The 27531-nt window shown below is 60.1% G+C and overlaps 2 protein-coding genes across 2 annotated transcripts in view; one reads left to right on the forward strand and one right to left on the reverse strand.

The window, feature by feature from the left end:
* Positions 1–2201: 2201 nt before the first annotated feature.
* Positions 2202–7207, forward strand: SLC31A2 (solute carrier family 31 member 2). The gene is made up of 4 exons (XM_055720841.1): positions 2202–2331; positions 4817–4883; positions 5633–5804; positions 6410–7207. The coding sequence occupies exons 1-4, from the start codon at positions 2326–2328 to the stop codon at positions 6576–6578; spliced, it is 414 nt and encodes a 137-aa protein (XP_055576816.1). The 5' UTR covers positions 2202–2325; the 3' UTR covers positions 6579–7207.
* A 130-nt stretch (positions 7208–7337) lies between these two features.
* NIBAN2 (niban apoptosis regulator 2) overlaps positions 7338–27531 on the reverse strand; it is a 31335-nt gene continuing 11141 nt past the window's right edge. Inside the window, exons 2-14 of the mRNA XM_055720840.1 lie at positions 22053–22183; positions 18483–18611; positions 18259–18364; positions 17360–17527; positions 13692–13807; positions 13512–13616; positions 12376–12538; positions 11740–11927; positions 11383–11538; positions 10665–10781; positions 10118–10225; positions 9894–10005; positions 7338–9503 (exon numbers count right to left, since the gene is read on the reverse strand). Of these exons, the coding sequence (XP_055576815.1) occupies positions 8560–9503; positions 9894–10005; positions 10118–10225; positions 10665–10781; positions 11383–11538; positions 11740–11927; positions 12376–12538; positions 13512–13616; positions 13692–13807; positions 17360–17527; positions 18259–18364; positions 18483–18611; positions 22053–22183 (2543 nt within the window). The 3' untranslated portion in view covers positions 7338–8559. The remainder of the gene's footprint in view (positions 9504–9893; positions 10006–10117; positions 10226–10664; positions 10782–11382; positions 11539–11739; positions 11928–12375; positions 12539–13511; positions 13617–13691; positions 13808–17359; positions 17528–18258; positions 18365–18482; positions 18612–22052; positions 22184–27531) is intronic.

The raw sequence follows: 27531 nt of genomic DNA on the forward strand, positions 1-27531 counted from the left end.
GGGTCTGCAACTCAGGTGGGGGTCAGTGGGCTTTTGGTGGGGTAGACCCGGGTGCTACAGCAGGACTGTGCTGCAAGGCAGCATTGCTCTGCTCGTGCAGGGGCAGGAACTGAAGCCCGTGCTGCAGTACTGATACTCACTGCTCTATTTCTGTTGTTCCCACCAGTGTTTCCCTTGCCTCTAACCCTCCTGCTATTGCTGGGCTGCTTGGCCCTAGGTGGGTACAGGTGACTCCCAAGGGCAGAGGGCTTCCGTGTGGCACCTGAGCCATAGCTGTATTCCAGCACCCCCATTTCGCTGGTGCACAGCCCCAGACCCCCGAGATCTCAGCTGGTTTTGTGCTGCACCGCTGGTTTTCTCAGCACCCTTCACTGCAGAGTCTAACGCGGAGCTTGCCTACCTTGCCCTTGCAGCATGTGTGCCCAGGTGAGTTGAGCACCAGTGCCGGTGGAGCAGCGCAGCACCCAGACCCTACCCTGCCCTGGGGGTCAAGGAGAGCAGCAGGTGAAGCTTTTTGGGGGGGCACAGTACTTAGGGAGCAGCTTAAGCAATGCTGAATTGTGTGTGCAAGCTGTACCGCTCTTTGCTAGCTCAGTCCCTGGTGTAGCATCTTTTTGTGGGTTGCAGTAGCCATCCCCACTGTGCCCGGGTGCATCACCAGCCGTACTCGCCAAGGGGGACAGGGGGCAGTGACCGAGTGCCTTGAAAAGGGTTTTTCCACTCTGGCATTTCATTTCTGTTTGCTGCAATACACTGCTTGTCATGTGGGGTACCCCTCTGTAAAACCGCTCCCAGCTCTGCCCTGCAAGGGCATGATGCCAGTCCTGGACCCACCGGCCTTTCCTCCCCCTGCAGCTGCCACCACCCTGTGGGAACCCCCCGGCGACATGCCCTCACCTGCAGCCCACCATGGGGACATGCGGGTGCATTGTCACCCCGGTGGTCCCTGCCATGCAGCCACCTCCCTTCCTGGCAGGGAGGTGAAAGGGGAAGCGGAGCTGCTCGTGGCCGGGCTGGCTGGGGAGCAGGGGGCTGGCTGGGGAGCAGGGGGCAGGCAGGGGCTCGGGCAGCACCCGTGGGTGCTGGGTGCTGAGGAGAGACACCCTATGCAGCAGATTGCAAAGGGAAAATTAAATCCCAACTCAAGGCACATGTTGGATCCAGGGGACATAAGCAGAGCAGACTCTCAAGTGACAGCAAACCAACATTTTTTTCAGGGCAGAATGTTTTTTGTTTTCTGGGGTGGGTTTTTTTTTTTGTTTGGTTTTGCTTTTTCTTTGCACAAATTACTCTTTTTAGCAGCGTTCTCCGCTGTGTTTTTGCAAAGGAGGAAAGCGGCAGGCACAGTCTTCACCTCACCCGCCAGCCATGCTGGCCACCACCCAGAGGAGCTTCAGCTGCCAAAAAAATCGGGTGTCCATTTTTGATGGAAACTTGAGGAAAGATTTTAAAGAGAAGTAGCGCATTGGTGGGTTTATCCAGTATTTTTTCTTAATTCAAGTAGCCAACACACCGTGAATAACTTCAATTCCACCTCTCTAGTGACAAGGAAAAATACACTGGCTACTAACAGTGGTGTTTTGCCTGCGGCCCCCTATCCCCTTCCCAAGCAGGGACTTACACGTATATCCCCTGGCAGGCACTGGGTGCCTCTGTGGGCATCAGCACTTGGGGAAACTGAGGCAGGGGCAGCTCCAGCTCCTGCCCCCCGGGAAATGGAGATGGGCAGGGAGGGCCAGCAAGGAGAGAGCGCCTGCGTGCTCTTGCTGCGGCCCCAGCTGGGAAGCCAAGTTCCCCTTCGGAAATCCTGCCCCTTTCCGGGAAAGCCTTGATGGTGGGGGGAAGACTTCTCGTCTTCTGCAGCTGCGGGGCGGCTGGGGTTGCAAGCGCCCTGTGATTCCGTGGGGAAAGCGGCAGAAACACTCGTGAATGCTTCGAGGGGCTTTTTGCTACTGCTGGGAACGGGGATGGGGTGGGAAACGGGACCAGCCCCCTCCCCGCTGCCCGGAGATGCTGAGCCCCCTCCCTCCGCAGGGATGCTGAGCCCCCTCCCCGCTGCCCGGGGACGCTGAGCCCCCTCCCCCCGCAGGGATGCTGAGCCCCCTCCCCGCTGCCCGGGGATGCTGAGCCCCCTCCCCCCGCAGGGATGCTGAGCCCCCTCCCCGCTGCCCGCGGCCGCCCCGCCCGGCGCGTGCCCCGCCCCCCTCCGCACTACAACTCCCAGCGAGCCCCGCTGCTCGTGTCAGCGCCCGCGACGGGCTGGGCCGGGCCGAGCCGAGCCGGGCTGCGACGGGGCGGGCAGCGACGGGGCCGCGCACCGCCGCCATGCAGGTGAGCCGGGCCGGGGGGCGGCCGGGCCGGGTGTGCGTCCCGGGGGGGCCCCGCAGGCTCACCGGTGCGGGACCCGTAGGTCGGCGCGGAGACCACGCACGTCCCTGCGTAGCCGCTGCGCCCCCCCGCGCCCCCCGCTCAGCCGGGGCCGGGCAGCGATCCCCAAACCGCGGCCCCGGTGAGGCGTGCGGCGGGTGGGCAGCCTGCGCCTGGCACCCCGGGGCTGCGCGTCCCCTACCCGAAGGCTCCCTGTCACCCGCTGCCCTGTCACCCGCTGCCCCTTATCACCCGTCACCCCTTATCACCCGTCACCCACTCCCCCATCACCCACGCTCCCCCACCGCCAGCTCTCCCCTATCACCCACTCCCTACTGTCTCCCACTCCCGTCCCCCACTCCTGTCACCCCCGCTCCCCCTGTCACCCGCTCTCTGCCGTCACTCTCTCGTCCATCCCCGTGGCGGGGCTGTCGCGGGTGCCAGCTGACACCAGCCCCTCGAGCTCACGTCGTGGCAGCAGCCTTAATCCATCGCCGTGGCACAGGTTTGTGCTTTAAGCTCAGGTGTGAGGTGCGATGCTTAAAGGCTCCTGGGTCCTCCCGGTTTGCTGGCACCAGCCTCCTGTAGCAGCATCCCAGTGAGGCTCAAGGGGTGGCTCCCACTGGCTCCAGGGAGCACCCTGGTGTGGGGACATCTCCCCAGGCCACTGTGTCCCCAGTGGGGGCTGCAGCTGGGGCTGGCTGGAACAGCCGTGCTGTTTTGCATCCCAGGGGTCGGTGCGCTGCAGGGAGGCAGCTCATCCCGCCGTTCGGGGCCAGGTGTCCCAGTCAGACTGGAGCAGCAGGTTGGGATGTGCCAGGCAGCCCAACACTGCTTCACATGTACACCACTGATTTTTTCACTTAATGGTGAAGGTTAACCCCAGAACTGCAGTGAATTAAGTGGTGACACATAGGTGTTGCGTGCATGGGAGGAGGCAGTGCAGGATATCTTTCAGCAGCTTGATTTGCGTGTGTGAGCACCAGCAAGGTGCAGAGGAGGAGCAGGGCGCAGCCTTACCCCAGCGCCTGCTGAATCACTGCCGTGTGGGCAGGGGCGTGAGGACAGGACCGCATCCCTCCAAGCCATATCCCTGGGCCTGCCCCATCGCCCCGCCAGCACAATTCCTCTCTTGCAAAGGGCGCAGAGATTTTTAGGGTTCATCCTTTTGAGGTTTGCATCTCACCCAGCAAGATGCTGTGTCTGGGGAGATCATGCTCTAGCGTGGCTATAGGAGAGGAGCGAGGGGTCATTGGCCCAAGAGGCATCGTTTTGGTCTCACAGCCACGCTGGGTGCCTGAAGACACATGGCTTCACCCCAGGCTGGGAGACCTGGTGCGGTGAGGGGATCTTCTGCTGGTCACTTTTCTTCGCCTGTCCTTAAGATAGTTACTTTTTCCTTACAAGACACTACAGACTTATGGGTGAAGCCTGCAAAGGAGAATTAGCTTTATTTAAAGGCTAATTATCATTAATCTGTTGCCAAAGGAAGCTTAAAAGCATGAGCCAATTATACATGCTAATGTGCTTTGGGTAACAAGCGGCCGAAGGGTGTAATTAGAGCCTGTCTGCGGTGTGGACACCCGGTTATGGGATGGTATTTCTGGCCGAGGCCGGTCCCGTCAGCCACATCTGCTGGTGCCAGTAACGGTGGGTGCGGGCGGCCAAAGCCGGGTCGGTGCAGCAGAGGAGAGAGCACAAGCCCCAGGAGCACTAGCTAGAGGGAAGCGCTGAAGGGAGGCAGAAAATAACCCAACAAAATTCCACTTTTTGGTGGAGCAAGACTTGGCAGCTGTGGTATCAGCACTGTAGGTGGATTCGTTACGCAAGAGCAGTACTTGTTCTTCGTGTTTGAGTGTGATAAAGAGGGGGTTGATGCCTTTGTAGGTCCCGGCAGCCCCAGTGCTTGGACCGATGCTCCTGTGCCAGGGAGGCAGCCCTGGACCAGCTGCCCTGGCGCCCATCATCAGGCCTGTGGCTGTGGGTGCTTTGGCCGGTCCCAGCGATACAAGAGGAGCCACGGGAGGCAGAGGAGAGCAGAGGGTGGCTGGGCTCTGGCCACCACTGCTTCAGGCTGCAGATGATGTCCACTAGCTTCTGTCTGTCTCCCACAGACCTTCCCTTCTCAAATCTGGGCTAATGAAGCCCTGGGATCGTCTCTCTCTCACAGGGATAAACTCTTTTTCTCACCATCCCAGACACAGGCGCGGGAACTGCTGCTAGAGGTGAAAACTGTCCTGCTAGAGGGTGGTCTGCGTGATTGATTTTCAGTGCAAGTTCCTCTTCCAGTTTCAGGAATTTGGGGGTGGGAAATTGCACCATTTGGTAAAACCCCGGCTGAGCATCAGCACTGGGGCTCAGCCCTTCGGAGTGGTGGGTGCATGGACCCACTGAAGGTGTGGGCACCCCAGCCCCTGTCTGCCCCATCACTGCTTGACCTCTCTTCCAGATGTCCTTCTACTTCTCGGACACAGCAGTGCTGCTGTTTGACTTCTGGAGTGTCCACACCCCCACAGGTAGGCTGCCAGCCCCAGGACACCCATCTGTTCGGCTGTGTTTTCCACCCAGGGAAAGGGATGTGGGGCAGAGAACCAAGCCGTGGCTTTGCATTCCCAGCCGGAGCAGTGTTAGCAATGGGCTGGGAGTAGGGGGAGCAGGGCCCCCACGCAGCATTAGTGTGGGGGCACCTACTGCTTGGAGGGGTCGGGGCAGAGCTCTGGTGGGCTCCACTTGCCCCAGAGCTCGGCGGGCACTGTCTGTTTTTGGCTGACCCTTTCCTACCGTGATGAACAGTGCCGTGCCCCTGTAATGCCCTGGGCAGGGGGTGATCCTCCCAAGCTGCTCAGGGAAGCATCCCCCTCCCAGGCTTGCCAACCCCCGTCTTCCTGGTCACTCGGTGGTGACTCAGCTTCCTGTTTTCTTTTATGCTGTTGGGGTTTTTTAAATTATTGTCCCAGCATCATACTTCAACCTTCTCATTTTTATGGAGTAGATGCAAAGATGCTGATTTTTTTCAGAGCAACCCCTTCCAAAAAATACTCCCTAGGAATATGGAGGGGGGATTGGGCTAAATACGTCGTTTCCCAGCACATCCCAAACCTGCTGCCTGTCACTGCGGCCCAACCCCAATCCCAGGAGCCCTTCGTTCCTTCCACTTTATCCTATGGATGTGCCCAAGCCCTCTGTGCCAGGACCTGCTGTCCCCCTCCTTGCCCCCACACCCCCTCTCCCACCAGCACGCAGCAGCAGGGTGTTTCTCATGCAGGGATGGCACTCTCAGTGCTGGTGATCCTGCTGCTGTCGATGCTTTACGAAGCCGTCAAGATGGGTAAGGCCGTGCTGCTGCGGCGGGCGCTGCTGGCTCTGCCCCACAGCCTCAGCCGAGAGGCACTGGTGGAGCCGGAGGAGGAGGAGGACACTGGCCTCACACAGGGCAGGTACTGTGGGGACCCCCATGCACCTGGCTAGTGGGGTCGCCTGGGGCTGGGGCTCAGGGATGGATGTAGGACCCCTGGGCTAGCGCAGGAGAGGAGCAAGGCTGTGAAGGGGCAGACGGGGATTAACAGGCTTGCAGGAAAGAGGCAGGTGTACAGCCTCGGGAGGTGGCCCTGGGGGCATCCCGGCCCCTCCAGGTACTGGGGGAGATGTCCAGGGTGTTCTTCAACTGTCTTAAATGCTCGCATTCCCCCAGGAGCCACTGTGGGTGCAGGAGGGTCCTTGTGCTTCAGGGCTGGGAACCAGCAGCAGCTCAGGCACCCCAGCAAAGCTGGCCCAGGTCTTTCCTTCCCAGCACAAGCCATTGGAGCCAAGCCCTGGGGTTTTCTGTTTCATCCCAGACCATTCCCGAGGCTCTTCTTCCTGCCAACCTCTTAGTAATACCCTCCCGGTGCTGTTGGCGTGGGATTTCCCCCTGCACTGCTGGTTGTAGCCCCCATCCCTCTCCCTTCTCCCCAAACCCATCTCTGCCCGCTGTGGACTGCTGGCGAGGCAGGGGTGCCAGCTGCCCTGGCCCCTCGTTGATGGGGTTTCCCATCTTCCACAGGTGGTTTCAGTACCACGTCGGCCAGACGCTGTTCCACGTGGTGCAGGTGGTGCTGGGCTACATGGTGATGCTGGCCGTCATGTCCTACAACACCTGGATCTTTCTGGGGGCCATTGCGGGCTCCACACTGGGCTATTTCCTGGTGTACCCCCTGCTCGGTCGGGGGTAGGCACCCCCCCTGGGATGGTGGGCGATGTGCTCCATGCCTCCTGCTACTTTGTCTGGAATAGCTGCTGTCACTTCTGCTGGGTCTGTCCTTGTCTCTGTCCTGTGCGGGACACAGCACACCAAGGATTTGCTGCAGGGACCCTCAGTGCTGGCCTGATTCGGATGGGGAGGTGCTGGGGAGTCCCATGGCCAGCACTCTGCCACACTGCCACCGTCCTCGGCTGGTGGCTGCCCCCCGGCTCTCAGGGAGCTTTGGCCGGGTGATGACGGCAGGGGGGTGCTGGGCATTTCCTCCCCCCAACACTTCAGGGGGGTCATCCTGGCTGGAACAAGAATGGCCCAGTGACCTGCTGGGGAAGGGGACATGCTGGGGACAGGCATCCCTGCCCTCCTGCTCAGAACTTCCCTGCACCAAGCCCCAATTCACACAGTGCCTTCTGGGGACAAGGGGGGGTCCTGTTGACCTTCCCCGCCCCCATTGCCCCCTACTCCTGCCCAGGGCTTCAGGGATGGGGTCAGAGCAGCCCCCAGGCCATGCGTGGGGCCGTGCTGAGGGGAAGCTGCTGCTGCGGGTGCCTCTTGCTGCTTTCTCGGGACACCCCTTTTAATAAAAGTCATCTCAGTTGTTCAGCTCCTGGCTCATATTGCTGCTGGGTGGTCTCAGGATGGGGCACCCCCCCAGTCTTAGTGGGAGTAGGGATCCCCAGCCCTACCCCTCCAGCCCAGCCCCCGGGGGCGGGGGAATAAGAACAGTCTCCTCTGGCTTTAAATAAAGCTTTTCCGTTTTATTAATTATTATAAGCATATTTTTAAACATTTGTATAACTTTCTTAATAAAATATCCTGGAAGAGACAGGTTTTAAGTTCCCAAAGCAAGGCACTCTGGGGGGTGTCCTTCCCGAGCGGGTTCAGCCGGGCACCCCCCTTCAGAGGCAGAAACAGCGGCACCTAAAATACAGGCGAGTGTTGGGGTGCTGGTCCCTGCTCCGTGCACGTGCACACGTGTCTCACGCTCACGAGTCCTGCCAACTCCCACCAGCTCCGGGGCTTTTAGCATCTCTGCATGGGGGCTGTGCCAGTCCCGTCCCCCTCCCCACGGTGGGCAGGGCTGCTGGGGGGGGGGCAGCAAGCCCCTGCTAAGGCACCAGCTCTTTGCTTCACCATCGGTGCAGGTGCCAAAACCTGCAGAGCCTGAGAGCCAGAGAAATCATCCGTGCACGGTGCTGGGGAGCACCAGTGGGCGAGAGCTGGGGTCCCTCCGCTGCGTGGCAAGCCTCAGCCCGGAGGCAGCCCCTGGAGGCACTGCGTGAATGCCGCCTTCCCCTCTAACATTTTCCTCTGAACTTAAATAGCTGCTTGAAGACCCTGCGGTGAGGGTAGTCAGGGGGTGGGCGCTGGGTGCTGTGAGCTCAGCCTGGGCGCTGCCAGCCCCAGCTCTCGCCTCACCAGCAGCAGTGCCAGCACCCATCCCTGCCCTGCCCTGGCTGCTATCACATTTTCCATCATCCCCTGCAGTCCCCTCTCCCACAGGCACTGCTGGAGCTGGCTGGGTAGGATGGCAGTGGGCAGGCTTCCAGGAAACCCCCGGGTTGGGGCAGGGGCTGACCCTCACCCATCCACGGTGGGGTTAGTGCCAGCTCCCCCCTGGCAGCCACAGGCACTTGTGCTGGGGCGGGGGCGGGGGTGGGAGGAGGCAGATAAAGCATCTCTTCAGTAGAAAAGAAGAAAATAAGGCAGAAGGACAGAGCAGAGTCCAGGGGGTGCCCTGTGCCAGGGCAGGGGCCCCCCGGTCCGACCCAGTAGGACCACTTGGCTGTGGCCAGACCCACGCAGCAGCGAGGACCCCCTCCAGGCTAGGCAATAAGGTCTCAGTGTTCCCCATCCCCTCCCTCTCCCGCTGTGCTGCTTTCTGTCCCCAGCAGCGCAACAGGTCCTATTCCCCCTACCCCAACCCCCAGCATCACTGGGGCCAGTCCATGGGGCTAGAACTCAGTCTGCACCCCCTCACCACTCTCTGTTGTGCCCATGGGCTGCGGGGCTCTGCACTTGCCAACCGGGGGGGTCACCTCCTCACCCGTCTCCTTGTCACTGGGCTGGTGGCAAGCGGTCCCGGCGGATGGCGATGGGGTCTCAGCTGTGGGCACGGGCGATGCTGGTGTGGCATGGGGCACCTTGGCCTCTGCTGGGCCATCGGCTGCCCTGGGTTTGGGTGGTGCTGGTGCGGTGTGTTGCACACTGGCCCCTAACGGGACATCGGCTCCGGGCATGGGTGATGCCAGCATGGGTGGTGCTGGTGCGTCATGTTGCACCACAGCTCCTGATGGGACCTCGGCTCCAGGGACAGGTGATGTTGGAGCAGCATGTTGCACCCCAGCCCCCGATGGGACTTCAGCTCCAGGCACAGGCGATGCCGGTGTGGCGCAGTGCACCCCGTCCCCCTCACTGGCTGGATCTTGTGGGAGGACGTCACCTGTGACAGACCCTACCGCCACCACCACCACCTCCTCGGTGGCACTGCTCTCCTGTGTGGTGTTGGTACCGTTCGTCAGCTGCTCCTCCTCCGCCTTGACGCTGTCCCCAAGGCTCTCCTTCGCCAGCGCCTTCCGGATCTCCTGCACCCCATCGGGGGAGCTCGGCTGCGCTCCAGAGTCCGGCTCCTCTGGCTCTGGGGAGCCGGGCTGCAGCAGCGCCTCAGCACGCACCGTGTAGGGCAGCCCCCCCTCGTCGTCTTGGATCACTGACACCACTTGCTTGGCTCTGCGGCGCTTGTCGGCCGCCGGCTCAGGCTCCGGCTGCCCGCTGTACTCCTCGCCCCAGTCGATGGGGATGCTCTCACCCAGGAGGTGCAGGTTGGGATCGCTGTTGTGCATGACCATGCTGTCTCGGTACAGGTTGTGCTTCCGCTGCACGGCTGCCTCCTTCACAGCTGGGGGACCGAGAGAGATGTCAGACGGGCTGTGGGCACAGGGCAGTGCCCACCACGCTTGGGCACCTCTCCCCGCCAGCCCCTTGGGTGTCTGGAGCTGGACAGAGGGTTCAGCATCTCACCTACTGCTCAGCTGGGAAAGCTGCTCCTGGTACAGCCCCCGGCACCCTCCTCAGAGTCATCCCTCCTCCTATGTTTCCCAGCACCCTGCATGGGTGCACCCTTCCTCCTATGGTCCCCAGCATCCATCACGGTCCCTCCAGGTGCTGCTGAGCTCAGGTTTGGCTCACACTGACTCCATCCAGGACCAAACACCCACCCCAGGGTGCTGGAGCCCCCCGAGGCAAAGAGCTGAGTGGGTCCAGGCTCCCTGGTGCTGCGGGACCCTACCTTGCATGATGTCTTTCATCACTGACTGTAGCACAACCTCCTCATAAGTGTTCTCCACCAGGATGAAGCTGGCAAAGTCCTCGAAGATCAGCTCCTGAAACTTGGCTAATTCCTGCCGCAGGGGAGAGCCTGCTCAGCTGGGGGGCAATGGGAGGGAGGGATGCTCCAGCCCCTCCGTGGGGGAGAGTGGTCCTTCCCTCCGACCCCAAACTGCACCCTCTTACCCCCTTGCAGGTCGGTGCCAGCTTCTTCAGCAGGAAGGGGATGGTGATCTGTAGCAGGGCCTCCCTGAAGAACTTCTTCCGCACAGTGCTGCTGTCGTAGTCATATTTCTGCGGGGTGAGTGAGAGGTACTGCTCAGTGAGGGCTGCGGGCTGGCAGCTCCCCCATTTGCCCCCCCCCCCATCCAATTTCCATGGGCATGAGCAAGTTCCTCTGCCCCTCACATCCTTCCCTCCAGCCGGTTCTGGGGGTGCCTGAACCCCGGTAGGAGCCAGTTCCTCCATCATGATCTGCAGAAAAGGTTTTTGGGCCAGCCTGAACCCGGGTGGCTTTTACAGTGATGCATGTGTTAAAGAGGGACCTAGTTCCTCCAGGTGATTTCAAGCTCACCTGCCCCACATCCCATCAAAATGCACAAAAAATCTCAATATAAAGAAATATTTTCCCTGAAGACTTTTGTTAAAATTGGCAAGGTCACTCCTGGCCTCTCCCGCAGGCTGCTGGCCCTGGGAACGAAGCCACCAAAGGCCCTGACCCGCCACCCCTCACCTTGAGCACTCTCTCGAGGATGCGCTGGATGGACTTGCACAAGTCGTCTTTGCCCTGCAGCTTCCCCAGCTCCTGGTGGAGCAGGGTCTCAAATGTGAACACGGCGTCATCCATTTGCTGTGAGCAGAGGCAGACAGTCAGTACTGGGGGGGGGGTGGGGGGGAGGGGGGCAATCCAAAGGGACCAACCATGGGGGTGAGCAGGGTGCTTTTTTGGGGCACTGCCACACCAAGATGAGCCTTCACACTGGTAATGTTCCTGGCATCCCAGCACGACATCCACTGACTCTACCCTGGGGACCAAGGGTGCTGGGGGAGGAGGGTGCCCAAAGCTGGTTTGCACCCTCCCTTCTACACCCCGCTCCAGGTTTGGCTGGATCAGACCCCCAGGACTGGGCTACTGGCCCTGCTGGTGCCAGTGGGCTCAGCGGCAAAGGGGCAGCTGTGCCGTGATGCCCAAGCCTGGGTGCCGAGTTGGAAGGGTGCCCCACGCTGCTGCCCACCCATGGGGTTCCACCCTGCCTGGGCTCCAGCCCAAAGGGCCAGATCCATCACACGTCCTTAGGTGGGTGCTAAGGACATGAAGGTCCCCGAGACAGGACAGACATCCCAGCCAAATCCCTGCCAGTGCGGCACAGCCTGGGCTCCCCACCCTGCCTCCCATCTCCAGCACTCTGCTCAGCCAGGGGGACACAGGAGGACCCTGGTCCCTGTCCCACCTGTCTCATGTGGATCTGGGCCCTCTGCTTGAAGACGGACGTGCTGGAGACATCGAATCGCTGCTGAAGGCCCTCCAGTTTCAGCTGGTCCATCTTCTCATAGCACGACTGCATCTTGACTGGGTGGAAAGCCAGGTGGGAAAGCTTCTCCATGTACTGGGGGTAAAACCAAGCTCAGCAGGGCAGGACAGCCTCCCCGCATACTCGGGGTTGGGACATGCCACCCCACACAGGATTCATCCCCATGTGTTTTCTCAGCCTGGCATTCCCCAGTGCTGTCCACACTGAGGATGGCAGCAGGACTGGCCCCACCACCCCCAAGCCCACCAGCCAGCAAGGAGCATCACCAGGTCTCACCTCCACCAGTTTCTCCAGACCACCTTCGTTGACGATGTTCATGTTCATGTCTGTCACCTCCTTGAAGAAGACCTCCCGCACCTCAGCAAAGCCCTGGCTCGTGGGGGTCATCAGGGCTTCCAGGATGGAGGAGATGTAGGGCTGGACATGGTTACGGACACAGACCTCCGCTTTGGGAAGGACGAATGCTGGGCAGAAAGCCGGGATAAGCATGGTGATGCTCCTCCTCTGCCCTTCCAGCTCTTCCAATGAGGTCCTGAACCCACCCTAGGTGGGGGACCTGTCCCCCTCCCCAAGCCTCTCCAGAAGATGGCTCCCAGACTTGCAGGACAATGCAAGTTTTTTTTGCAGAGGGCTCTCAGTCTGTATTGGACCCATTCCTGCCCCACTGCCTTGCTTGAGGGGGTCACCGTCCACCTTGCCCCCCACCTCTGGGGACAATGCCAATGAGGATGTGCACCCTGGCAACTGTGGCTACTGGCATCTCCCCAGGGGTGCTGGGCTGTGCTGGCAGGAGCCACACTGCACCCCAGGAACAGCCACATCTTGGTGACATAGTGGTAATGCCACACCAGGAGCTGGTCACAAACACAGCCACATACATCTATGTCCATGCACCTCCCCACAGGGCTGTACCTCGGATCTTGCTGGCCAAGTGCTCCTTGGAAGTGATGATCTGGTCCATGTCTGTGCGGATGGTGCTCTCCATCTGGGGCCGCTCCTGTTCGCACTTGGCCATCGCTGCATCGTACTGGGCATTAGTCTGCTCATAGACCATCCTATAGACAGCATCCGAGATCTGGCAGGAGAGAGATGGCGTGGTCAGCTGCCCCCCATGCCTCCTGCTGCCCCCCTAACCAGCGCCTCCAGCACCAGGTGCCTGCAGGACCTGTGGAGCCTTCACTCGTGCCCCCAAGCTGCATGGGATGAAGCTCCCACAGTACAGAAGCTGCTCTGAAGCGGTACCCGAGGGGCAGAGAGCCAAGCCCTGCCTCCATCAGCCAACCTGCCCCAGGCAGGTCTGGAGATGCTGCAGGTCTGGGGATGCTGGTGGTCCAGCCAGGAGAGCCCCTGGCCCAGTTTGAAAGCTATGCCCTGCCCCGTGGGGTCTCAGGAACCAACCCCAAGCAGGTGGAGCCTCCTGCTGAGGCTTCGTGCTCACTTTGCAGCCAAACTCTGTGATTTCAGGGCTGCTGGGAGGCAGAGCTGCCCCCCCCGCACCCCCCCCCCCCCTCCCTTGGGCTTCCCAGCTTTGCAGCTAAGACCACAGCTACTGAAAAAGTGCGTTTGTGCATTTTTAGGCTGCTCCAGTGGCACATTGTGAGCCTGGTGGTAATTATCTATCAGCTTTTAAGGTTTTAACAGGCAGTTTTGAAGAGCCTTCAGTCTTTTGCAAGGGTTCAGGCTGGATTTAGCCTGTGCTGCTCTAAAAATGGCTCGGCTAAATATAGCCAGGACAGGCTTCGCTGCGGGGCTGGGCTTCCTCCTGTTTGCTTCCCTTGCCCCAGGGAGCAGGCAGCGCAGGCAGGGATGGGCAGGGCCGCTCGCAGGGGGACAACAAGGAGCTTTAAAGAGCCACAGTGGAGAATAAGGACGGCTGCCTTGAGAGGGGGGGATGCGGGGGGCAGCGCTGGCTCTGGCAGGCAGGAAAGCTGGCAGGCACCCAGCCCGGTGCGAAGGGAGGCAGCAGCGCAGCCCCCAAAGCAGAGTTAGTGCAGGCAGGGGGGGAGCAGATGATGATGACCCCCCCCCCAGCAGCCCCAGCCCCACACCTGGATCCAGGTCCGCTGGCGCTCCTGAGCCTTGCCCTTCAGCCGGGGGCCGATGGCGGTCCTCAGCTCGGGGAGCAGCTCCTCCATCACCAGGTTGCTCAGGACCTGCAAAGGCAGGAGGCTCTGGGGACCCTGCTCAGCCCACAGCCCACCACCCCAGCCTTGGGGAGAGCTCCTCACCTGGGTTTCGTTGCCGCACAGCATGTCCCAGGTGCCGTACTGCTCCTTTGACTGGCGGTACATGCGGACGGCATCTGTGAAGGCTGGAGCCTCCACTTTGGAGTCCTCAGAGATCCCTGGGGAGGAGACCAGTGAGCAGCCCAGCACAGGGAGCGAGAGGCAGCCCAGCTGCTTGCAGCACCCCAGCCTACCTTCACAGGGGGTCCCTTGCACCCCCCGACACACTCGGACCCACACAAGAAGCTCAGGGCTATCACTGGGACTGGGGGACCCCACTCCAAGCTGCTGTCTCTGCCCGGGTGGGGGGCAGCGGTCTCCCAGACACACCAGATTCCCTCCAGAGCTGGACGAAGGGCAGGGAGGCAGGAGCAGGGGCATGGCAGGACGGGGGGCTCAGTGACTCTTGAGGGTGCAGGGGACCTGGGGGGTCAGAGAGCCGTGAAGGCACAGCAGAAGCAGGGGTTCAGCAGTCAGGGGGGGCTCACTGACCCCCAACACTGCAGGAAGCAGTGCAGCTCGGGAGGGAGAGGGAATCAGTGAAGTGGTGTCGGGGATGAGCCAGGGCCCCATCCCCGAGCCAGCCCCAGGAGGCACGCTATGCTGCAGCTGGTGGGGCTGCCCCCTGGGATGTCCCTGCCACCGGCACAAGGGGGACTCTGATATCACCCCCACCCCCCCGCAGCACCCAGGATGAGGGGCAGGGTGCTGGGAGCCTGCAGCCATGTCCCATGGGGAGGTGGAGATGGGGACAGTGGACAGGCAGGACAGCCTTGGAGCCCACTGGCACATGTCCCACGCGTGTCGCTGCCTCGCCCCAGCCTCTCTGGGCCCTGCCTTTTGGGGGTCCCTGTCAGCCAGAAAGAAACGCTCCTGGGAGGGAAACCCACCCCAGCACCCCAACTCCCCTCCCCATGCCCGGAGCCCTGGCAGGAGGAAAGCAGGATGGGACCCAAGCCCTGGGTGGCCCCATGGTGAAGGGTCCCCTAGCAGAGCCACCCTGCTCAGGGGCTCCCAGAGAGCATCCCCACAGCGATGACAGCGGAGGTTCGTGGCACGTCCCTGGACCGCCCAGCGAGCCGGCGTGCTGGGGAGATGCAGCCAGGGGTGATTCTCCCTTCCCAGGAGGGACAGCCCAGGGCGGTAAGCGGATCTTTTCCAATGAACACAGATTTTTCTAAGATGATTACATTTAACTCCAAGCCTAAGCAGCTTTTCCTAAGGGGCAGCTTAACATACACAGGAAAAATACTCAGAAAGTCAAGTCTGACCCTTTCTCAATGCTCAGTGGGAGCCAGAGCAGGGCTGAGCTCCCAGGGGCCAGTGCTCCTCCATCCACGGCTCCTTGCAGCTCAGCATCACCTCCTGGTTGGGACAGCCTGCTACGGGCTTCAGTCCCCTGCCAGAGCTGCTATAGCCAAACCTCGTCCTCCAAACCATGCAGAGAGCAGGGCAGGATTTGCCCCCTGAGAAGCCACCTGGATCTGCCCCACCAGGGTCACTCATCCCTGGCTCAGCCTGGGGGACAGCAGGCTGCGGGGACCCGTCCCCAGCCCTGTGCCCTGCCCACGGACAAGCAGACAGGGCTGGCTGCAGGAAGCCACTGTGCCACTTCGCAGGGCAAATTTAATGAGTTTGCTTCATTAATATCCAGCTCATTAGGCACTGATCTGAGCTTGCCTTGTCAGGGACGGGAAGCAACTGCCCAAGCCTGGACTCGGTCCTGGAAAGGCTCCTGAGGTGATGGTGCACCGTGGGATAGGAGTACCCAACACTGGAGAGCAATGCTACACCTTGGCTTTTCCAAAGTCCAGCCTGCTCACAGCACAGGATAATCCCCTCTCATCAGGGGAACAGTGCTGAGGAAGGAATGTGAGTCTGAAGTTGTTTTTTGCCCCAAACACAGCTGAACAGGGCAGCCTGCCCACAACAAGGTGCAAGAGTCAGTGGGGCAGGCACTGCTTCAGCCCCATGTGCCACCTTACAGGACATTCTCGGAGCAGCCAAGGGCACCCAGGCTCCAGGGAAACCAGGCTAGACACCTCCTGCATGAGGAATGATGTTGCACATCCCCAGTCCATACAGAAGAGCTGGTGTTACAAAAATACAGTCTTAAAAAGGGAGGTGAAAATTCCCACACTCATCACAACCGGAGGCAGAAACAGAAACTCTAGTTTAGGAAAAAAAATATAAATTGCTCAGCAACAACAAAAGAGCTTTCATGGAATTTGAAACAGTATCTCGGACCTCGCAGGAGCAGTGAGGGGCAGAAATGGCACTCGGGAGGGAAGAACCATCTCGCAGAGAAACTCAGGCTGTGGAAATGCAGAAACCCACCAGCATGGAGCCTTCCCTGGACCACTGGGAGGAGAGGATTTAATGGCACAACCCTGGCTGGCAGCAGGGGTGGTGGAGGGGCTCACATCTCTCCTCTCCCCCACAGCAGCACCCAGCAGCCAGGGCAGGGGGGAAATTAAAGCTAAATAAAGTGAATTTTTGTTAGTAGGCACAATCGGTTTCTCTTGTATCAGGAGCTGGGTTTGCTCACAGTGTCCCACCTTTGTGGGTTCAGCTAGCAAGCACGGGGGGTGCAGCAGCATCCCCTGGGGGGACAGTGGCTGGAGGGGTGGCTGCACCCAGCCCCTCGCCAAGGTGCCCAGGCCCCGGGTGGGCTGCAGGGACACTCATCCCAATGAGCTCTGACACGCCCAGCTCACCAACAGTACGTGGATGTGTCCTGCAGTGAGGAGCACCAAAAGGAAGGGAAAGAGCAAAGCTTTCAGAAGATTTAACCTAACATGGGAGGATGGAAACCCCCATCCAAACTCAAGCTCCAGAACCAACCCCGCTACCCCACTCCCCAAACAACTAAACTCCCTAAACATTACTAAACTCCCTAAACAGCAGCTCTGGCAAAATTGGGGCTACACAGAGCTCCCAGGAGTGAAAGAAGCACTTTTAAAATAGGCAGCATTGCTCTTTGCCCACTGAAAGACACAATTTTGAGCAGATTTCAGCACAGGCACCTCCTTCCCCAGGAAACTTCTCACTATCCAAGGCACCACTGGGACCTGGGTCTCAGCCCAGGAGCGCACAGGCCACAGCCAAGCAGGAAAATCGTGTTTTCCTGCCAGAGTATCGCTGACGTGGGAGGCAGGTCCTGCCTCTGCCCTGGCCCCTCGCAGCCCTGCACCCCCCCCTGCACCCCCTCTGCCCGCTGCCCTCGCTTGCCAGAGCCAGGCGGTGCCGGTGGGGTGGGAGACGGACAGTGGGGCTTGGGGTTTCGATGACTAATTACCAAATATTTTCTACCTCAGGGTGGAAAATAGGCATCAGGGCGTCTCTTGAGCCAGGCTCTGTGCTGGCTCCTGCAAATGCTGCCTGCCCTCGTGCAGGCATCGCATTCCTTACGGGCAGTGGGATAAAGCCAGGCACAGGGATGCCCTGACCACCTGGATCCCTCCCGCTCCCCACCCTCGCTCAGAGAGAAGATGAGATGTTCCATGATGCTCAACAACTCCCAGCCAATTCCTCCTCTTGACACCCAAATCACCCCCTTTACCCTAAAACCAAACCCGAACCCCGCAGGGTCCCCAGGACCCTCTCCAGAGCAGGAGGACAATGCCATCCCCACCCAAAGCCCCTGTGTCTCCCCTGCCAGCGTTGCTCACCATTGTTGCAGTGTCGTACACAGTCCTGGAAAACCGCCTGCCACTTCTCCTGCTCCTTGCCTGTCATCACGCAGAAATAATAGTGCCGGGCGTAGGGGTGCCAGAGGATGAGGGGGAAATCCGTGGGGCACTTCAAGATGGGGGAGTGCCCCGATTTGGGTGTCACACCTGCAGAGGGGGGAAGGATGCTTTGAGGAGCAGGACAGGGATGGGGACGCTGCAGGGCTGGGGGTGTCCATCTCCCCCAGCATTCGGGACTGGGGCTACAGCAGGGGTACACAAGACTCCTCAGCTCCTTCCCAGTGCCTTTGCTGTGAACTCTACCAAAAACACGGGGCAAAAAAAGCGTAAAAAGCCTCTTCCTTCCAAAAAAGAGATCGGAAATGAAAATTGGAAAATAAATATTAAAAAATCATTAATTCCAGCGTGAAACCCTCCCCAGAGCTGCCAGTCTGCCCCTGCTGCTGTCGTGCACATACCCCGAACTGGCAAAGGGCTTGTTGCCCTGTGCGAGCTGCTTCAGCAGCTCCTGCCCCACTCCCCAGGGGCTGCCCCGGCCTTTAGGGACCCAGGGCAGGAGGACAGTGAGCAGGGGGGTCCTGGATGGAGGAGTGGGAGCTGCAGCTCTCATGGGGCCACAGGAACATCTTCCTTCCTTCCCCAGCAGCTGTGGCAGGACCTTAGCAGTACACACCTCACATTGCATCCCATACCCCACGGGGGGAATGGGGCTGTTCTCCTTCCCTACAGCCCCACACCCCAAAACCTCCCCTTCCAGAAGGTTCCCAGGGATGCTACACCCCAAAACCACCCTTTCCAGAAGTCCCCAGGGATGCTACACCCCAAAACCACCCCTTCCAGAAGGTCCCCAGGCATGCCAGGTCCCCAGGACCACTCACCAGGCAGACTGCTGTTCACCAGCTCCAGGTACTGGTCCACAGAGGTGAGGATCTTGTAGCCAGCGCTGTTGATCATCACACGGGCCGGCAGGTCCCGCTCATAGGCCTGAGCAGAAAAAGATGGTCATGGATGATGGGGAGCACAGCCACACCACCACAGCAATGGAGTGTCCCCCTTTGGACCTGTGCCCACCAGAGATGGGCAAAAGGGTGATGCCCCTCACCAGTTTGTTCTCATAGAGGACCAAGCCGTAGTTGTGTGGGACCACGCAGAAGCGGTTCCTCCACTTCTTGTTCTCCTCGATGTACTGGAAGAGGTTGCCTGAGTAGATGACATGGTCCTCCAGCGGGACCTGTGGGGAAGAGACGCATGTGGGTGGCATGGGGCAGGCAGGGAGGGGGGAAGCTGGGTGCCCCTCTATCCCATGGCCACAGCCTGGCTCAGGGAGATCAGCAAGGTCCATTTGTGGTGTTTTTTTCTGCACTAGGGCTATGCTGAGGGTCTCCAAGTTCACCAGTGGATTATCTCCCCTAGCACTGCAGATTTTGATGCCTGAATAAGTGCGTCTGGGTGACAGCTTTGAGGGGTACCACATGCAGAGCCTGAGAAAAAAACTCAGAGGGGCTGCTCATACAGCAGCAAAGTCGCACATGGTGGTGGTCACCATGGTGGTGGTCACACCTTCATCCCTGGTGTCCCCTCCCTGGGACTGATCTCAGCTGAGCAACAGGAGCTCACTTGGCTGAGCAGCAGGTTGGAGCAGAGCCCTCCAGCAGCTCTTCCCAACCTCAGCTGCTGTGAATTCCTCAGCTTGGGGCCAGCGGGAGCGTGCGTGGTACTGCGCAGTGGTCGCCGTCAACCAGAAGGTCCTGCCAGGGTGTGGGCCAGAGGCACGCTGCAGATGGCAGGCACCAAGCCCTGCTCTAGCATGGGCTCCAGATGGGACATGGAAGAGGAAAAGCAAGATGTCACCCTGCAGAGCTCAGCAGCAGATGATGCTTAAATACTCTGGACTCCACAGAGGACCAGTGACAGGAACAGGCTGAGGACATTCCATGCCCCCAAGCCCCCCTGGCTGAGCAGCCCCTCGCCAGCTCTCCAGCACCTTTTGGCCCTCACGCCGACAGCATTTACGCCATCCCAAACACAGGCTGGCTGAACAAGCCAAGAATTTGTCCCAAGAATTTTTATGATCCCAGGAACATAAACAAGAGCCAAGAGCTCTCGTGAGGGTGGGAGCATGCCGTGGCTGCCTCTCCTGCCACGGCCACCCACCATCTACCACAGTGGCCGTCAGGATGGACCAGCCAGGGCTTGGGTCCCACCATGCCCCAGCAGGACACTTCTGCAGGACATTTCCCTCTCCTCTCCCTCCCCTGTCCATCTCCTGGTTCACAGGAACCCCACTGCCTTCCCCAAGCCCCCCACCAATCCCTGACTCCACACCCCCATGGGTGGCAGGGAGGTCTGAGAGCAGCCTGGCTCAGCACCTCGCTCCCAATACTGCTTTCCAGAGCCCTTGGAAGGGGGAGAAGATATCACAAAGCAAGCCCTGCAGGGCTGGGGGACAGTGGGAGGGATGAGAGCCCAAACCCATGGCCACCAGCAGGGATGGGGACAGAAAGGTGGTGCCAGCTCCGGGAGTCCTCACTAGCATCTCACCAGGGTAGCTCATCCAAGGAGAATCAGCCCTTATAAATTAGCTTTGAAACTGCTGCCCAAGGCAGACGAAGCCATACGGCCTGTCTGCTAATGAAATGAAATGAAACCCAGGCTGAACTCTGACCCTCGCTCACAGCCACCAGCACCCTGGGAGCCCTGGCGCAGCCGTCCCCTCCTCACACCCCCTCCTTGCCCAGGGGAGGTACTGAAGCGGCACCACCCAGCCCCAGCAAATATTTGGGACAGGCAGGTATGTGCCAAATTGCTAGGCTGGGCAGGGAGGGGGCCAGGAGTGTGTGGGAGGAGGGCCCCACGCTGCCGGCATCCCTGCTGCGGGATGGGGAGCGATGGGGAGCAAGACCAGGGTCTGGTATGTCAGCAGTGGGGCTCAGAGGGAGAGGCTGCTATGAGGCAAGATTATGTCTGGGGACAGTTTTTCAGGGGCGCTGGCTGGGGACACCCGGGCTGCTGGAGAGACCAAAGGCAGAGACATCTATTCCTTATTCTCATGGCTGTTGCTTCTTCCTGGAATTTCAGGTGACTGAGCCATGCTTCACACCCCAGCCCAGCTGTCCCACTTTGCCCAGGAGGGTCACCAGTCCCTGGCATCGCTGCAGGAGCTGCCTCTGAGCACTGCATCCCCATGGAGATCACAAAAGAAAAGGTAATAAATAAGTAAATTATAAAAACCCAACTGCCACAATGCAACTGGACCTGCCTGAGGACAGGGAGAATGCTACTCCGCATCTTCTTGACACCCACAACTTTTTGGGTATATCTGGGGGTGCAAAGCCCAGCTGGAGGATGTGCTCTCCCCAGCTCTTTGCAGATCCATCCCACAAACACACAGGTCCCCATGGCGTCTGGAGCCCTGGTACATCCCAGTGACACTGCCGGGACCCTGGCACCCTGGCAGAGGACAGGCAGCAGATGGGACATTATGCAAAGGAATGTCCTATTTATACACCGCTGTTTTAAAAGACTTGCACAGTGTCCCTGACCTCCCTGCCTTGCTGCCATTCCTCAGACATTCCTGGGCTGCTTGCTGGAGCTTTTTAATGAAGCAGCCAACCTTGGGACGGAGGTACCGCCCGGGGAGCTGAAGACATCTGCCAAATTGCAGGGAACTCAAGGGACACCTTGCTGAGGACGCTGGGTGCTCAGCTCCTGCCCAGGAACCTGCACACCTTTATTTTGCTCAACACACTCAGCACCCAGCCAGCTTTCGGAGGAGATAGGGCATGTCCAAGTGCCTAAGCAAGGTGTCACCTTCATGGGTGGGCCAGGGAGACAACTGCTGTGAGCAGCCAGGGCTTAAGTCTGGTGTCGTGCACGCAATTTCTACAGATTTCTTCAAAAAATACTTCTTTAAGTCCCAGACAAAAGCAGAAGCCCATCCCCAATGTGCAATCCACATCTGCTTTCAAGGAGCACCCGCAGGACAGCAGCTCCACTGACACAGCCAGGGAGGAACCCCCAACCCTGCCTGCTGGCGAGCAGCCCCGGCTGCTGCATCTGCCTTGGGAGGAGGGAGGGGAGGGCAGGATCCATCCCCAGCCGCCAGAGGCACAGGCAGCAAGGGGGGATGCTTGGGGACCTTTTGCCAGGCAGGAGGCATGTGGCTGCTGGAGATCAGGCTTGGAGCCACCTCCTTTTGCCCCACAGGGTTAGGGACACCTGCCAGGGGGTTCCTACCATCCCTGGGCATTTGTCTGGGCTGGAGCATTGCTGGCACCCAGGAGCAGGAGGACGAGAGCCCAGCATGCCCTGCTTAGGGTTTCACTGGGCGCAAGGGGGTCCCGGGAGCTCTTGCCAGCCCTGGCATCAAACACAGACATCCACGGGGGCTACAGCCAAAAGCCAGCTTTGCCCCTGCTTGCTGGCTGCACTCATCGCACGGGTTGGAAAGAAAACCATCCCAAGGAGCCCCGTGTGCTGCACAGATGGTGGGACACCAGGGGGATGGTCTGGGCCAGTGGCACAGGGGCTACGTTCCACCTTGGCAGGGTGTAATGGGGAGGGGGCACAAGCCTGGGTTTTGGGGAGGGCACTGGTGCAGGCTCACTGGGCACAGGGACAGAGCTCCCTGCCGGCTCCAGGCTCCCGGTGTGGAGCCGGGCTGGGCTCTTACCTTGCGGTGGAGCAGCTGGGCCTGGGGCCCTCCGTTGCCTTCGATCTCATAGCGGACGCTGTTGAAGAGCGCTACACCATACTGCTCCTTGTAGCACCGGCAGAACTCCCCCAGCACCTTCCCTGTCTTCTCTGCAAGGGGAGAGCACAGCTGCGTTAGGCAGGGGCTGGATTCAGGGGTCTCCTGGCTGCAAAGCCCCCTGGCACCCTGCTCGGACACCTTCCCCCTGCCCTCCCCACCCACCCAACACCTCCCGCTGCCCTCCTGCCTGCCGGAGCAGGCTTTGGTGCAAGGGCCACGGCCGAGCCCGCTGCCCTCTGCCCTCCCCGTCCAGCCCAGGGACTAATTTGGGGTCAGGATCATCTCTTTTTCTTGGCCTTTCATGTTAATGCCATGGATTCCTCTCCCCGGCAGGAAATTCCTGACATTAAGCTGATTCTGGCAATGCTGATGGCTTCCCGTGCCTTGTGCAGCTCCCCAGCCCAGCTCCAACTGCCTCGACTGGCTAAGACTGGGGGGAAACCCCCATTCCCAGCCCCAGGCATCGCCCACAGCCCCCCGACCCCCTGCACCCCGGTAAGGGCCATCTGACAGAGGGGCCAGGCAGCTCCAGGCTCTGCAGCCAGTGATTCTTGGGGCTTGCATGCAGCACGGAGGTTCCAAAGGGAAAGGACAGCTCGGCTCCCACTACACTCCCCGCGTCACCCCCCTGTGAGGCAGGGACCCCCACCAGGACTGCCCCTCCAGACTGGGGTGAGCCCAAGGTGCTGGCAGAGCTTGAGCTTCCAGGTGCCCCGCTGCACCCCACACCAGAGGAGGTCCCCTCCATCCCGCAGGCAGTCCCAAGGCAGCCACCTGCTCCTCGATGGATGGGGTGGGGGAAGGTTGCAAACCCCCCCCTCAGCAGCAAGGATGGTGCTTTCCCAGCCCCAGGGTTGCAGTCACAGGAACCCCCTTGCTCCTCCCGGGGCATCAGCCACAGGGGTGCAGGGCTGCCCTCCCAGTCTTTGCCAGCACCCCTGCCCCACGCAGCAAACCCTGCCCCATGCAACACTGTTCCCAATGCAGCAAACTCTGCCCCATGCAAGCACCCTGCCCCACGCAGCACCCTGCCCCACGCAGCAAACCCTGCCCTTTCTCCTCCCCAGCCCAGCTCCAGACCCCACATGTGGCTCCTACACCAAAAACCCCATCACAGAGCATCACAGGTCTGGGGAAACAACGCCCTCAGAGCTGCCTTTGGCACACGGGGCCTCTACTTTGAATTTCGCTCTCAACTTTGCCCCAGAGCCTGTGAAAAGGAAAGAATCTGAGTCGCCTCCAACTATTTCTGACGGCTCAGCCTCTGCCAGAGCGCTGGCGATGGGCGCGGGGAAGAACGATGCTGGCTATGCATCCCAGTGCAGGAGCCAGCACAATGCTGGGGGCATGAACCCAGACAAAACAGACCCCCACGCCGGCCCCGGCGCAGCTTGGCAGGAGCCAAAATCTCCAGCAGCAGCCGACCCGGAGCTGTGCTCGCAGCCAAGCCATCACGAAGAAGCGGGTTGCTGCAGGGTGCTGCAAATCCCTGTGGGATGAGCAGCTCCGGAGGAAAAAGCTGCCCGAGGACAGTGGCTGGAGGCAGATAAACCCATCCCCAAGGAGATGCTGGCACCACCAGCACCGCAACAGGAGCAAACACCGCAGGCCGGCATCTTACTGTGCCAGGGCTGAAAACCCCCCTAAATTTAAGCAACCTTTTTTTGTGGCAAAGAACGAGACGCCTGCTCGTCCCAGCAGAGAAATTCCTCACCCCCGATTTTGGCATTTTCTCCTGGAAAAGAAAGAGCTCGCAGTCACGCCGCGCTTGCGTCCACGCCACACCTCTGTTGCAACTCCCGTCTACAAAACTGTATGATTTTGGCCAGGGCTCTGGGCAGCGATGCTGACAGCTGAGATTTAGAAGGACATTTTGAGGTTTCATTTCCTTTCAGTTCATGGGAAAAAAAGAGCCCCTGGTCCCCAGGCAGGCGAGACGGCTTAGTCACTCATTCTTCCCTGATTAACGACGGGGCCAATTAGGTAATTTTAAGTAAATGGAAAAGCAAAAGTCGATTACTTGCAGACACTGAAACAAATATTTGCAGTCAAATATCCAAGGTGACTAAATCCCCCCCAGCTCAGCAAGACCCTGTGAGGAGCTGCGGGGATGCTGGGGGGCCCACTGATGCTCCCTGCTCCATCAACCACCGTGCTCAGCCCCAGGGAGGCAAGAGGGGCAGGGACCCACAGGGGGGGTCGGGAGGGGGTTGCCAGCAGCATGGCGAGGTGACACAAGGTGACACCAGGTTTGACAAGATGTGGACTGCTAGCAGTGGTACAGCCAGGCTTTGCTTGAGAGCAGAGGATGGGAAGCCCACGCTGATGATACCAGCGGGTGCCCTGACCCCCGCATGCCTGTAGCAGCCTGCATGGGGCTCACATGTCCCACACAGGAGCTGGCCTGGCCACCCACCGGCTCCTTCACCAGGCTGAACAAAACCTGGCAGCGCTAGGGGCTATGCAGAGCACCCCCTGACCCACCTGCATGACAGAGGCCACCCATGAACAGCCGTCCCTCTATGCGCAGCTTTGGGTGCATGTCCAGCCAAGAGCTGGCAGGTTTGGGGACAGGTGGCAGTCCAAGGAGCTGTGTCCCCTGCCTCCTCCTGGCCCCTCACCTCAGCTCCCCCCCTAGTCACGGCAGGGTGAGGGAGGGATGGGGCTCGGCTGGCTCCCACCCCAACCTGGGTGTGGGCTCAGACACCCACGGCAAAGCGCTGTGGCAAGCTGGGTGCACATGCAGGGACCCTGCAGGGCCAAGTGTCCCCAGCCACCTACTGATGGTGCTTTCTCAAGCCTGGTGTTTGCTCTGGGACCACTGTGCTCCCAGCACTGACACCTTCCCGCTGCTCAGGGTGCCACCACCCTGGTCCCTGTCACACTGAGCTATGCAGGGGGGCTGGTCCCCAGGCAGCCAGGGTTGCTGAGCTGGTGCAGGCTCTGGCACGTCCCTCGGGTTCCTGGCAAGGACAGGGGGAAACTGCCAGTTTTGTGGTCACAGAGGTGTGCCAACAGCACCCACCAACATGAACGCCTGGCTCAGCAGGAGCTCCAGCACCAGCACCTCTGATCACAGACTTCATCTGTTACTTGGCCTCTGGGTTCCCCTCCTTCCCTCCCCAGCCATCCCTATGACTAAGCTGCACGTGGTGGCTGCAGGCAGAGATAAAGGGGCTCTGCAGCAGCCAGCTTTGCACGGGGAGGGTGGAGAAAGGGCTCTGAGCATCCCAGCCACCGGGCAAACCCCGGAGGTCAGGATGGATGCAGGGCTGGGCAGGATGCTGGGAGCAAAAAGCAGGGTCCATCTATGCCACACAGCTTCGCATCGCCAGGCACACTCCAGCCCTCCCTGACAGATCCCCAGGGATGCACACACCCTCCGCATCACCCAGCCACCACAACACGGCAGGACAAGCAGCTCCCACGAGGACACCCTGACAAGGAGACGAAACAGGCAGCACAGGTTTGCCCTTGTCCCGGATGACGCCCGAGGACCACGGAGCCCGAGGCTTGTCTGGGCGAAACTGGCTGGGAGAGGCAGCTCCTGCTCCTGGCCACCCCACCGACCGGTCGTGCCACCACAGCTGTCACCAAATCCAAAGCACAACGGCACGGGCTGGATCCTGGAGCAGCCGGTGCTGCTGGCGATGTGGGCTGCATCCCCACAGGCATGTGCAGCCCTTGCATTTTGAGAGGTCACAGCCGGGCCAGAGCAGCCCTTGGTCCAGTGGCAGTCCCTTTGAACCAAGGCAGGAGGTGGATCTCACCCAAGGACTCCAAAAGCCACAGCAAGCTGCCCAAGCTGGTCCAGCAGCCTGGACTGGATGCACCCTGTCCTTGGAAGCATCATGAGCATCACCAGCTGCCCCCCATGCGCACATCCCAAGGCAGAAGTCAGCTCTTACCCTGACCTTCCATATGACCAGGGTCAGCCCCAGCTCTGGCATCTCCTACAGCAAAGCCAAGAGGAAAAAATGAGCCATGAGCTCCAGGTCTAGCCCAGAGACCTTATCACCTAGAGAGCAGCTTGGACAGCTTGACCGTATCCTTCCCTCCAGCTGCTCGTATTTGCTCCCTGCTGTTTGTTTCCCTGCCATGGGGACACCAGAGCGCCAGAAACACCAGCCTAGCAGCCCTGGCTTGCAGAGAGCCGTGCCAGCACGAGTCCGTGGCCGGAGTTCGTTTTCCTCATTACCCTCAAAATCATGTGAAAATGACAGTGATGCTTTAAATAGCCCAGGCCATGGCCAGCAGTCACCAGATCTGGCAGCGGGGCAGTCAGATCCTGTACAGGTTTTGCTGCAAAGTTTGCTCAGCCCTCACCCAACAGCAGTGCCCTTCCTGCTCACCGTCCTCTCAATGCATCCATGACCTGTGGAGGTATCTCCAGGATCAGGGCTGCTGCAACATCACAGCACATCCCAGGTAGGACAGAGGCCAGCAGGGACAGGGACGTGGCTCAGCCCAAGTGGCTCCCTAGGGCTGGGGACCAGCTCAGCCTCCCCCGGCAGTAGGCTGAGCTGCACACTGCTGGGCAGGCTCTGCTGGGGATGCTCAGGAAAGCTGCTCTTCAGATGAGCATCCCTCTCCAAGCCCTTTCAAAGATACCTGATAAGCTGAGGTTGGAGATGTCCCTTCCCCTTTCCTGATGTGGCAGGATCCTGGGTGGGCAGCAAAGGGTTAAAGCTGAAGGGGAAAAGGTAGAGGAGCCTGCACTGCTCCTCTGCACCCAAAACTGCCTTCACCCCTCTGCACCCCAACAGTAGGCAGGTCCATGCCTTTGGGGACGCAGAGCTGCCTCCTGCTCCTCAGCTCCCCCCCAGGCTGGCTGGGTTGGCCCCTGGGGCATGGCCACCAAGATCGTGCCCCCCCTGAACGGGGTGGCATTGCCACAAGCGTGCATGGCCCAGGAGAACATCCCACCTGCACCTGCGGGATGGGGCTCTCCCAAATGTACCCCATGGGGCGGTGCAGGCACAGCAGGATGGGGTGCTCTGCAGCTGAGCTGCTCATGCTCAAAGCATCATATATCCCCACACACTCATGCACACCCATGCACACACCCATGCGCAAACATGCACATACCTGCGTGCACACACACCCATGCACACACGTGTACACCTGTGCACACCCCCATGCCACACACACCCATGCACACACGTGCACACACACGCACACCCCCAAGAGAAGCTGGCGGCTGACAAATCCGAGCGGGAAGAGTCATCTGCAACCTCCCTTCAGCCCACATCCCGTTTTGCAAGCCCAGAGCCCCAGTTCCTCACGCTAGGCACACCCTCCAGAGACTGTGTCATCCCTCTGCTGCTATTTTCATATATTCAGGGGGTGAGAGTGCCTTTAAAATCCCAGCCTTCCCCAGAAGACCCCCTGGGTTTAT

Source organism: Falco cherrug, chromosome 9 (genome assembly GCF_023634085.1).
Source record: "Falco cherrug isolate bFalChe1 chromosome 9, bFalChe1.pri, whole genome shotgun sequence".
Taxonomy (NCBI): Eukaryota; Metazoa; Chordata; class Aves; order Falconiformes; family Falconidae; genus Falco; species Falco cherrug.